We start from the raw sequence: 12,321 nt of genomic DNA, 5'->3' as shown, positions 1-12,321 counted from the left end.
CTAGGCTGGCTACAGTCACCAGGGGCCTACAGTGTTGTGCCTCTCCATCCATACCCCCATCTCCCCAGCCCTGCCTGCCGCACATCCCTTCTGTCAGGGGCTGCGCAGGAAGGGAGCCTAGAGCCACTGAGCCAGGGGTGGGTGGGTGAGCAACACGCAGACCCCTGCTGTACCTAAGCAGCAGGATTTCTGGGGCATGCTGTCCAGGGGCCCCGCACATCCCCCGGAGCTGGGGGTATAATGGGTACGGCCACCAGGGAGTGTGGGACGCCCCCCCCCCACAGCATAGCACCCAGCACTCCCTCACGCGGGGCCCGGGGCCCGGGGCCCAGGCCCCTCTCATGCACCCTGGGGCGACAGCAGGGCCGTGGGAAGACGGGAACACAAAGGGAACATTGGCCTGCAGCTGTGCTCAGGGCTGGGGCCCAAGCCGCACACAGGGTCACAGGTCACCAGCCTGCAACGGCCCCAGCACCGTCGCTGCCTGCATCAGGCTCAGGAGCCAGCGGGCTGCAGACCAGTGGCTCCAGCCCCCGCCATTCCTCCCCTGCCTGAGCCTGCCTGCGTCAGGGACTCTTACAGCGTCTCCGGCTCTGGGGGGGCGTCTGTCTGGGAACTGGCCCCCTGCCAGCTTGCTGGAGGGATCCATTCCAGCCCACACAGTCCTGCCTCCAAAGTACTCGGCCGTGAGGGCTCTGGGTGGGAGGGGGAGCATGGGGGTTGAGCAGCTGGATTTCTGGGTGCCCCCTCGGAGGCTGCACGCTGGCAGGCGGCGGGGGGGGGCCCTGCAGGGTGGTATGTTCTCCCACAATCCCACGTCTGTGCAGCTGAGTTGTTCTAGAATAAGAGTCCTGCTGGCCTGGGCAGTGTGTGCTGGCCCCATGCCCAGAACCCTGCACAAGCTGCACATCGGGGACGCCTGTTGCCTCCATTTCCCAGCTGGCTGCTGCCCGCCCTGCCTCGTCCTGCAGTAAGTACACACGGCCCTGCGTGCTCTGGTGCCGACCGAGGCAGCCGGAGGCCCAGCGACCCGGCACTGTCCTCACGTGTGAGGCCGGGGGCTGCAGGATTTCGGGGCTGGGCCGCGAACGGAGGGGGCTGGATGGTTCTTGGGGCAGGGACGCTGAGCCGCTGCCTCTGGTCTAGCTGCACCTTGGAGAGCAGCCTGGCCCCCACCCGCTGCAGAGGGCGACGGGCAGCTTTCACCCACGCTGGCGCGGGTGGAAATCGCCTGCAAAAGTGCCTGGCCCCCTCCCCATGCGCGCGAGGGGCCGATTCTGGCGGAGGAGACGGGCTGGTCCCTAAGGCAGGAGCGGGGCAGTATCTAACGTCACAGGACTGAAGGGGCGTCCCAGGCTCCCCCTACACGCCTGGCATTTTGGGGTGGGGGGGGAGGGGGAAATCCCTTCGGCGCTGACATCAGTGTCTAGTGCACTTGGGTGACCCCCCACCCTCGGCCGCCCCCCTCAGGGGGGAGCAGCCCCAGTTCCCACTGCCCCCAATGTTGGCCAAGGGCTGGGGGCCTTTGTACCATACCTGCGGGCCCGTCCCTGTACCTTTGCCCGTGTGATTTAGCCGTGTCCTGCTAGTAGAGGTCAGACAGGACGGGGCCCTGCCAAGTCCCAGTTGCCTTATTTAGACCGTGGAGACCGAGGCAGCTGTGACGCCCCGAGCTGAAGGGCACAGAGCCCTCCCCGGGGCGGGGCACTGAGCAGCGAGTGCCCAGGTTCTGCAGCGTGGGGGCCATAGGCATGGCCAGTGCCAGGCTGGCATCGCAGGGTGGGCTGCCATTAGAGGTAGGGCTGCCACCGCTGAGCTACAAAGAACCCGGGATCGTCGGGTGCCCATGCAACCGGCCAGCTGGCAGCATGCGCTGAGCCGGCTGGCACACTGCCCAGCACAGCTCCCTCGACCCAGGGGCGAGCCTGGGGAAACCTGGCCAGGTGGCACCCCTCAAGGCTGCTGACCCCACAGCAGGCAGGCCTGTGCTCCTGCCCGCCCGCCGGGGGCGCGAGGACAGCAGCTGCGCTCCTGGGCCCCGGGAGCTGGAGCGGAGGCTGGTGCTAGCAGGGGAGAAAGCTGGAGGCAGAGCGGCCTGGTACGTAACAGGAGACTGAGTCTGGTCAGGCCCGGGCTGGAGCGGCTTGCAATGAAGGCGACACCTGCCTTGCGCGCCCGGCGCGTGCAGCCAGCCGGGAAGGGCACTCGCGGGCTGGGCCTGGGACGCGCTGTTCTGGCACTGCGGGGACCAGGAGCAGGGACGCTCCGGCAGCCTTCCTCCAAGCCTCGACGGGCCCCTCCCAAATGCCAGTGCTCCCAACACCCCCACTCAGGTCTTGCAGGTGGGGAAACTGAGGCACAGAGGGGGGGGCGTGCCTGGCCCCATGTCACCCAAGGAGTCAGTGGCAGAGCCAGGAACAGAACCCAGGTACCTGTGCCAGCTCCCAGGGCTGCTGCTCGTGCCTTTGCCCCCTGGAAGCGGGTTCGGGATACAGTCCTGCCTCTTTCCAGAGCAGAGTTACCTGAGACGGGATCCTCCGCCCCTCCGCTCTGGGGACCAGGCCTCTGGAGCTACCTGTGCTGGGGAGGGCCAGCCAGCCCCAGGGACGGTCCCTCCCTCCCCTGCCACCAGGGGCACCAAGCGATTTGAGCCAGCTGGGCTCTGCAGCCCCCAGCCTTTCACCATGAGCCTGATGCTGCCATGGGGGAGGGGAGGGACATGAGCGCGGGGTCAGTCCACGGGGTGCCAGGGACACTGACCAGCCAGGCTCCCCCAGGCTCCCGACCGCTGCCAATCGGCCGGCACCGGGGAGCAAAGGCTGGCCTTCGCTACGTACGGCCTGCTGGGGACAGCCCACGCGCGGCTAAAGGCTGTGGCGGCAGGATGCTGGGTGAGGAGATCGTGGATTCGAGCCAGACTGCGGGGTTCTCCTGGGTGGGGGGCTGCCGGTGCGGGTCCTTGGGGTGCAGCTGGGTGGTGCTCTAGTCTCCCCCTTTGTATGGCACAGCACAGCCCACCCTCGTGACAGAGGTCCCCATGCTTTGATCCCACAGATGCTCTCGCTGCCAGCCCTGTGCGTGGGCACCCTGGCCAGGAGAGGAGTCCTGGGCACTGCCAGCATCAGAGCAGCACATGGCCATAGCGGACATGGTAAGAGCCATTCCCTTGCCGAACGCCCCTGCAAGCCAGCTCTGGGGGCCCAGGGGAGCCAGTGGAGACTCTGACGGTCACCTCCTGCCTTTCTCTGGGGGCAGTGGCAGGGGCAGCCTCACGGGCTCTGTTTTCCATGTCAGGCAGAGGAGGGAGACGGGTGCTGGAGCTGCGGCTCCAGCTGAGCTCCCTCCGGAGGGCTGCGTAAGCAGCCTTGCACGCGCCCTGGGGAACCGTGGATCTCCGCAGTGCAGGCCGACCCGCTTTGCAGTCTGCCTCCAGCCGGGGCTGCTGGCCCTTTGGAGGCAAAAACTCCTGGCTTCAGTCCCGACACTGCAGTTAAACCCCTGCGGCTGGCTCAGATCAGCTAACTCGAGCTGGCAGGGCTCAGCCTGCAGGACTGTGAAACTGCGGAGCTCAGGCAGGAGGCTGGGCTCTCCGACCCAACATTGCCCGCACAGCCGGAGCCCGAACAGCTACGCTGCAATTGTACAGCCCTGCAGCCCAAGCCCTGCGCCCCGGAGTCTGCTGACCTAGGCCACATGCAGGTGTGTTGTTTGGTGCAGACCCAATTATTCCCAGTAATACCCTGAGGGGCCAACTCTACACTTCGGGGAACAGGGAGTGGATTCCTTCCTGATCCCTGCATGCAAACTGCTTCCACCCTGGAGCATGGGACTTGGTGCCTCTAACCTGGCACTTACCCAGCATCAGTATTCTCTAGGCCGCAGAGCACTGCACAAGGACTACATGGGTGAACTGTAGCCTGAATAACTGAACATTTTGCTCATAAAATAACTCAATTCTCGCTCAAGGCCTGCTCCGGTCTGAGGCCGATGTGCCCCAGGGCTCAGCCCACCAGACCTGGAGGAACTCCTGGCCCTATTGAAGTCCTTGGGGGTTTTGCCTCTGACATCAATGGGGCCAGAATTTCAGCCCAGTGGCTGGAGCTCTTCGGTCAGTTCTCCTACGGCAGATATTTGCTTGCTCAAAAGTGCTCATATTGCAGCTGCTTGTGATTCTTTCTCCCGTAGGGATGGGGCTCCTTGCTAACTTCCTGGCTATCACAGCGTCCTGGTTCCGTTTAGCCCCGTGGGACCTAGCGAATAGAGCAAACTCAGGGGTGTAGTGCCGGGGAAGGCCCCTGACTGGTAACCAGCAGAGACGGGATGTATAAAGTGGGCCTGGAAAGACAGTAGGCTTTACTCTTCTTCTCCTTTCTGCATCTTTTTACATTAGAAATTAGGGTCCTATGTGGCCAAGAAGACTGAGTGGAGAAATGAGGCCACCCCAAGAATGAAAGTTGAGCAACTCTGCAGGATTGGGCTTTTTAGTCAGACTGCATCAAACGATAAGCACACATTTAACTTCAGTGCGTAACTCACGGTTGGGAGAAAGGAAGTCTTTGTTAAAGATTCAATTAAGGTGTGAGCACTTGCCCAACACATCCTTTAACACTACCCGCAAACTCAGGGAAAATCACAGGTCATCTACTCCAGTCCACTGTGCTGAGGCAGGACTAGGTATTATCTAGACCGTCTCTGACAGGTGTTTGTCCAGCCTGCTCTTAAAAATCCCCAATGATGGAGATTCCACAACCGCCGTTGGTAATTTGTTTTGAGTGCTTAACTACGCTGACAGGTAGGAAGTTTTTCATGATGTGTAACCTAAATCTCTCTTGCTGTAATTCAAGCCCATTATTTCTTGTCCTGTCCTCAATGGTTAAGGAGAACAATTTATTACCCTCCTCGTTGTAACAAGCTTTTATGTACTTGAAACTTGCTGTTATCATGTGCTCCTTCGCTCTTCTTTCTCTGGACTAAGCAAACCCAATTTTTTCAATCTTCCTTCATCTGCCATGTTTTCCTTTAATTGTTTTTGTTGTTCTCCACTGGACTGTCTTCAATATGTCCACATCTTTCCCGAAGTGTGGTGCCCAGAATTGGACACAATACTCCAGTTGAGGCCTTACCAGTGCTGAGCAGAGTGGAAGAATTACTTCTCGTATCTTGCTTACAACACAACACATCCCAGAATGGGTTTTGCAACTGTATCATACTGGTAACTCATATTTACCTTGTGATCCCTATGACCCCAGATTTTTCTGCAGTACTCCTTCCTAGGCAGTCATTTCCCATTTTGTATTTGTGCAAATTGCTTATTCCTTAAGCGTAGTACTTTGTATTTGTCCTTATTGAATTTCATCCTATTTATTTCAGACCATTTCTCCAGTTTGTCCAGAGCAGTTTGAATTCTAATCCTGTTCTACAAATGGCTCGCAACCCCTCCCAGTTGGGTATCATCCACAAACTTTATAAGTGTTCTCTCGCTGCCATTATCCAAGTCATAGATGAAGATATTGAACAGAACCAGACCCAGGACAGATCCCCGAGGGACCCCACTCGATCTGCCCTTCCAGCCTGAATGCAAACCATTGATAACTATTCTCCAAGTACAATTTTCCAAGCAGTTTTGCACCCGCCTTACAGCAGGTCCATCTAGGCTGTATTTCTCTAGTTAGTTTATGAGATGGTCACGTGAGACAGTATCAAAAGCCTCACTAAAGTCAAACTATATCACAGCTGCTGCTTTCCTCCTATTCACAAGGACTGTTACCTGTCAAAGAAGGATATTAGGTTGATTTGACATGATTTGTTCGTGACAAAAACATATTGACTGTCACCGTATTTCCTTCTCGGTGCTTACAGATTGATTGATTGATTGCTCCATTATCTTTCTGGCACTGAAGTTAAACTGACTGGTCTATAATTCCCCGGGTTGTCCTTGTTCCTCTTTTTATGCCCTTTTCCAGTCCTCTGGGTTCTCTCCCATCCCCCACAAGTTCTCAGAGATAACTGCTAATGGCTCAGAGATCTCTTCAGCCAATTCCTTGAGTATGCTAGGATGCGTTTCATCAGGTCCTGCTGACTTGAAGACATCTAACGTGTTTAAGTAATTCTTAACTTGTTCTTTTTGTATTTTAGTTTCAGATCCCACCCCACTTACCCTCATGTTCGCTAGGTTAGTCGTCCGATCACTGCTAACTTGTATGGTGAAAACCGAAACAAAAAGGGCATTTAACGCTTCGGCCAATGCTGTGTTTTGTTATTGTCTCCCCCCCACTCCTCCAATCCTTGGGTACTCCTGAAATCACCAGGGTTAAAAAAAAAAAAAAAAGACAACAAATGTTAAACGCCTTGTAGCCACGCCTCTCAGCCTGCTCTCCCTCCCTCAACAAGTGGAAATTAGCCACAAGTCCAATTCTCAGTCCCATGCTGGCCACCTGCAGCAGCTTTCAAGTGCTATTCCCAGTTTATCCACAAGATGGCACCAGTGCCCGTTTCCCACAAACAGCTCCTTGTTTTACCCTTTTCAGGCTATCACCAGCAGGAGAGTGAATTTGTGTGTGGGGGGGTGGAGGGTGAGAAAACCTGGATTTGTGCTGGAAATCACTTTAGATAAGCTATTACCAGCAGGACAGTGGGGTGGGAGGAGGTATTGGTTCATATTCTCTGTGTATATATAAAGTCTGCTGCAGTTTCCACGGTATGCATCCGATGAAGTGAGCTGTAGCTCACGAAAGCTCATGCTCAAATAAATTGGTTAGTCTCTAAGGTGCCACAAGTCCTCCTTTTCTTTTTGTTTTACCCTGTTAACCCCTTAGGCCCTGCCCCATTAACTAGTTGCTGTGTGTATCTTGCTCAGCTGGAGCATGGAGATAAGACTGATCAAGTTCCCTGTAGAGCCCTGGGCCGGGGCTGAGGTCACGCTGGTCAGACCCTGTACAGATGGACGCTCCTGCCCGGCTGGCCTTCTTACGGCACTGAGGAATGGGGGGCCTTCGAAGAAGAGGGGTCAGGGCACTGGGGGCAGCGGTAGGGATGTGCTGGGGCTTTTCTGAGGCCAGTCTCTGCCATCTCGCTCTCCAGTGGCGACTCAAGAGGACATGTCGGTGCCCCGGTACTACGACAAGCGCAGCTCCCCGCTCCCAGACGTCCCTTACTGCAAGGAGCTGGGCGCGGAGCAGAAGGCCCTGAAGGAGAAGGAGAAGGGATCATGGAAGCAGCTAAGCAACGAGGAGAAAGTGGCCCGTAAGCAGGAGGGGGCGGAAGCCCTGTTGCTGGGGTGGGAACGGGAGAGTGGGGAGGTCATGGCACCAGTAGGGGGATGGTCTGGTCAGTTACCTCCCCCCATCCTCTCTGCGCAGCGTCCAGCTTCTGCTTGTGGGCTGGGGGGCTGCCTGGGGACCGAGCAGGCCTGCGTCTGGGACACAGCGGTGGAGGGACAGGAAGTGCTGCAGGACCCAGGGAACTGGGCGGGCCAGGGCCTCGGAAGCCAGTGAGTGTCCTGGATCGGTTAGGGGCGGGAGAGCCTGGCCTCGTCCTACAGGCCCTAGCCTGGCTGAGGGGCTTTGTGAATGTGCTGGGAACTGGGGCCTGGGGTCCGCTTTCAGAGTATGTGCAGGGTGAATACCCCATGCCCCATTCTGGCTGAGGGATGGAGGTGCTGGGCTATTCAGGAGTGTTCCAATCAGCTAAACCGTTGCACACACAGACATCATAACCACACCTCTCCTGACCATGGTATTAGAGATCTCCCCAGCCCGGCATTACTGTAGGTCTGCTTCATTTAAAGGAAGGAAACTTGCACCATCCATTGTCTTTGAGTGTGCGATTACTGAGGAACATCCCTGGGCTCCCTCATGGTCTGTACCTGGAGCCCTGGGCTTCTGGCGTTGGCTGAGATCAGCACTGGCATATGCAGAGTTGGATTCCCCCCAGATATCCCTAGCTCTGAGCCCCATCCTGCCAGCTGCAGCCTCCCCAACCCTGCTGACTTCAGCTGGAGCAAAGGGTGCCCAGCATCTGGCAGGGTCAGGCTCCAGTCATCAGAGCTCCCACATATGCCAGGCCTCCAGTTGGTGATCAAACCCAGTGCCAGTGGAAATTTTAACCCAGGTGTTTAAGTTGCTGAGGCCCAAAAGCCTCTGAAAAGTCAGAGCCAGGGAGTGGCTCCCTACCCTTCCACTACCAACCTCCTTGTAACTTGCATTCTCCGCTCAGCCATTAGTTGACATACCAGGTATACCAGCTGGTGTAATGCCTTAAATACGCTGCTCTCCCAGCTGGAGTGTCTGCCAGGGAGGATGCTGTGTCACCCCAGAATTCTTCATCACAAGAGGAGCAAGACAAAGCCAGCCAGCAGTTTATCGATAGCGCTTTGTCCTGAGCAGGCAGCAGCCGAACAGTTAAATCTGTTCCAGGTCAATTAATCTAGTCACTGGGGAGTGAGCAAATATTGCACCCGCCTGCATCTGAGCTAGCCCAAGGAAGCTCTGTGCACATGACAACCTGCTGGCAACCCCTGTTTAACTGGCCTTTTACACCGGGACAAAACTTACAACCAAGAGCATGGAAACACTAAACCCCAGCCCCACCCCAAATCTGCGTGAAATACACAGGCTTCCTCGGTTAGATAGGAACCAGGGGTGGCTGAAGGGCTGGAAGTGTGGAAAGAGAATCAACCACATAGATGGATGCACATAGCCACAAAGGGCTGATACGTCGGCTGGGTAACAGCGGTAACCATGAACTGGGCTCTGTCCTGACCAGACTCTGCCTCCTCAGCATGGCTGTTAAATGTACAGAGAAAGCTGTTTACAGCCGGGCAAAGCAACTTCCAGGGTCTTCCCTCCCGTATGCTGGTTCCCTACACCATGGAGAACTTAACCCTGGCCTTGGTGTTCTCAAGCATGTCAGTGCCTTAGAAATGCTAATGAATGGGCCCTGGAAAGCATCATCACCACTGCAAAGAAGCCGCAGGGAGGGGTGAAATTACTTACCTGATGTCAGATAGCCTGTAGGTGGCAGAGCCCAGCTCTTCTGCTCCCAGACCATGACCCATCCACTGCAGCCCACTCCATCTCCCTCTTGTCAGCATGACCGTTTCCCTGGTCCAGGTGCAGACGGGTTTGTCTCTAACACCATCATATAGACTCTCCACGGTGCGTCTCCCATACAAAAACTCATCCTGTTTTCAAGCACTGGGCCAGTTTCACCTTTGCTGCCCTCAGCAGTGGCACTAGTGTAGATGGGCCCTGCTGACCTCTCCACCATGGTGCTTAACCCTGCTCAGAACAGTGCGAGATGAAGAGACCCCCAACCCCTGGCTCCACCATTGGAGCTGCCCAATGCTTACAGGAGAGCTCCCCAAAACAGACTGCTGCGCGTGGGGCTTCATGCTTACCCTGCTGGAAGCAGGAGCTGCCCCATTTTTAGGCCATCACAGACGGACGGCCTTGGAAAGCAGACATCTCTGCATTTGCCAAGCAGCAGGAGCCGTTATCCTGGGACAGCCCCTGCAATTTCAGCACTCTTCCCATCTGGATTCATGGTCTAAAAGCTTAAACCATGTCTCTAACCTGCCTGTTAACTGCTGTCCAAGTTCTGCAGGAGCAGGCCTGACAATCCATAGACAGCTCCCAGGAGGAAAGGCAGGATGGGACATGCAAGGGACGGGGGCTTGGCCCCAGGAATAGCCTGTGGGAGCAGCAGATGGAATGAAGGGGGCAGAGGGGGCTCAGAGGTTAGCAGCCACCACAAAGCCTTTGCCAGAACTGTCTGTAGTTCCCTTTACAGACGGGATCTGGAGGCAACCTCTGGGCTGCAAAGGCTGTGCTAACATGATCTCTCAAGCAGCCCCCGGGGTGGGTTAGCGGAAGGGCTGTCAGAGTGGGCTGGGGTTCTCTGTGCCACCCTAGCCTCGCGCCTGTCTCTCTAGTCTATCACCTGAAGTTCAACCAGACCTTCGCACAGATGAACAGGCCATCCAACGAATGGAAGACGGTGCTAGGAGGCATGTTCGTATTCTTTGGCTTCACTGGATTAATCGTGTGGTGGCAGCGAGTCTATGGTAAGGGGGGATGGACCATATGCTTGTAGGACAACCTGTGGGAAGGCAAACGGGACATGGCTGGGAGGCCGTAGTGACTTAATCTACTGCCTATGTAGAGGCTCCCCCTTCAAATCCCACCCCCACCCCCAATAATTCTGTTCTAGGGGTGTCCCCATGTTCTGCTGCTCAGAACTTCCTGCCCCAGCCTGAGCTGGGATTTGTTAGACACGTCATTCGAAACCTGGCTCTGCTGCCAACCAGGCCTGGACCTGCAACTGGCCACGTACTCAGGACTGGGATGGGGCAAGTACTAGCAGGGCATGGAACTGGCTGGGGACTGAGGCCCTGGCTTTTGGCACTGGGCATAAAGGGGCTGGAGATGGCGAAGCAGAGCTCGGCGGTGGGAGACGTCTATCCAGCTGGGCATGCCCTGGAGCGGGTCTGCTCTTAACCCTGCTCAGCCCAGGCCCTCTAGAGAACTGACAGCTAGACCCAGCTGGGGCATTGGTCCTCAGATCCCCTGAAAACCCCCTCTGCACTCACCCCCCCCGGTGCACACAGGCTGCAAGAGCCTGGAGGTTTTCTAAGAACCTTCTTTAAAACAGCACCAGGGCCAAACAAACCGCCACAAATATTCTCCCTCAAACCCTTCCCTGGGGAAGCAGCCTGCAATGTAAGCCACCATTCAGCCGGCAGAGGGGGCCTGAGCCAGCAACTCCTAGGAGAGGCCTCTGGCCGCCCGCTGCCCTCAGACCACCGGGCAGTAAACAAGCCTGAGCCAGGCCAGCTTGTGCTTCTTGCTGAGGAGGGGCCAGAGGCGGGAGAGGGGCGAGCAGGGGACGGGTGCTGGGCTGGCCTGGCCTGGCGCCCACGTAATGCCATGGAGTCAGCAACGGTCCCCAACCCAGCCTGGCCGTGAATGGGGAGGGAAAGGGCGTGGGGGGAGGAGCACAAAGCTGCCCGTGAAATCGATGGGAGCCACCTGCGGCTGGAGCCTGGCCGAGTGCGGCCTAGGGCTTCGGCCAGGATGATCCTCACGCCCCGGTGGGAGGGGAGATGGGGAATAACCTGGCCACGGCCCTGGTACGTCGGGTGGAGAAGCAACAAACCGGTGCTCTAAGCTCTCCCCTCCCCGTGTCCCCAGTGTTCCCCCCGAAGCCGCACACCCTGACGGAGGAGTGGAAGGCTCAGCAGGTCAAGAGGATGCTGGACATGCGTATGAACCCCATTCAGGGCTTCTCTGCCAAGTGGGATTACGACAAGAACGAGTGGAAGAAGTAGAGGAGACCCTCTCCACCCTCACGGCCCCCCCCAGCCCAGGAAGGGGCCAGCGCTCTGGGGGAGAGCCGCTGGAGCAAAGCCACTCTCCCCTACCCTCATCCTTTGCTGGGCTGCCAGCCCCACCCGACCCCCTTGTGCCTTGTCTGAAGCTCTCCCTCTCCTGGTCCTGGGCAGTGAGCTGGCTCCAGTCTGTGCACCGCTCCTCCTGGTCCCACTGGGGGATCTGTCCCGTGGCCTGGCCTATCTCTGGTGAAGGAGCAGTTGGCATTGTCCATTCCCTGCTCACATGGAATAAAACACTACAGTAAATCCACAGTGTGCAGCTTCCGTCTTGTACCTGCCAAAGGGGAGGGGAGGGGAGACCCACTGTTCTCAGCCCCCTCAGAGCCATCCACTCCTGTCCCCCAGGGTACAGCGAGGAATCATTCAAACTTGCGCTGTTCCTTAAAGCATCACCTGGCCCACAGCAGGCCTACTGTCCTCTTGAGTTACTCGGGTTAAAAGGCTCTTCTCCCTTCCCCGATCTCCAGTTCTTATCTGCTGGGAGGCAGAGATCTAGGCCTGTGTACATGTACACAGAGGAGCCAGCCAGGGTGGGACCCCAGCCATGGGCACTGCAAGAACCCCAGGGCTCATGGGAGCATTTTAATGGAGTTCTGGGAGCCCAGACAGCTCCGTTCCGTCTCCATGCACCCAGCCTGTGCAGCAGCATCGGGCTCAGGCCTTACCCTTGCAGGCCACTCCAGGTGAATCTCTGCAAGTGCGGATCATTCATTTAGCACGTCACGGGACACATCTTCAGAGCTCCCTGCCAGCAATCCTTGTGGCTCTGGAGCAGGGCGAAACCTACGGGGCTTCTGCCTCTGTGCCCAATGGGAATAAGTGACTCACCTGAGGCAACGAAGGGCCAGAGCAGCTATTGGAGCACAGGCATCTTTAGCTCCCAGTGCTGGGCTCTGGCAAACCTCCTGGTTCACAGAGGGAGGCAGGGCCAC

At 57.4% G+C, this 12,321-nt stretch overlaps 1 protein-coding gene across 1 annotated transcript; it reads left to right on the top strand.

Annotated features, from left to right (window-relative positions):
* The first annotated feature begins 805 nt into the window (after window positions 1-805).
* On the top strand, window positions 806-11,635 carry COX4I2 (cytochrome c oxidase subunit 4I2). The gene is made up of 5 exons (XM_084646031.1): window positions 806-970; window positions 3,055-3,151; window positions 7,081-7,242; window positions 9,932-10,063; window positions 11,190-11,635. The coding sequence occupies exons 2-5, from the start codon at window positions 3,055-3,057 to the stop codon at window positions 11,324-11,326; spliced, it is 528 nt and encodes a 175-aa protein (XP_084502157.1). The 5' UTR covers window positions 806-970; the 3' UTR covers window positions 11,327-11,635.
* Window positions 11,636-12,321: the final 686 nt, after the last annotated feature.

Source organism: Lepidochelys olivacea (genome assembly GCF_965140295.1).
Source record: "Lepidochelys olivacea isolate rLepOli2 genome assembly, chromosome: 13".
Taxonomy (NCBI): Eukaryota; Metazoa; Chordata; order Testudines; family Cheloniidae; genus Lepidochelys; species Lepidochelys olivacea.
Note: the sequence above shows the minus strand (reverse complement) of the source record. Positions and strands in the feature narration are given on the sequence as shown.

What these genes read in the sequence shown, in the direction of transcription:
- COX4I2 (XM_084646031.1), top strand. Translation starts at nt 3,055, where the DNA reads ATGCTCTCGCTGCCAGCCCTGTGCGTGGGCACCCTGGCCAGGAGAGGA. An exon ending in ACATGGCCATAGCGGACATG is followed by an intron (nt 3,152 to 7,080) that starts GTAAGAGCCATT and finishes CTCGCTCTCCAG; the next exon opens with TGGCGACTCAAGAGGACATG. An exon ending in GTGGTGGCAGCGAGTCTATG is followed by an intron (nt 10,064 to 11,189) that starts GTAAGGGGGGAT and finishes CCGTGTCCCCAG; the next exon opens with TGTTCCCCCCGAAGCCGCAC.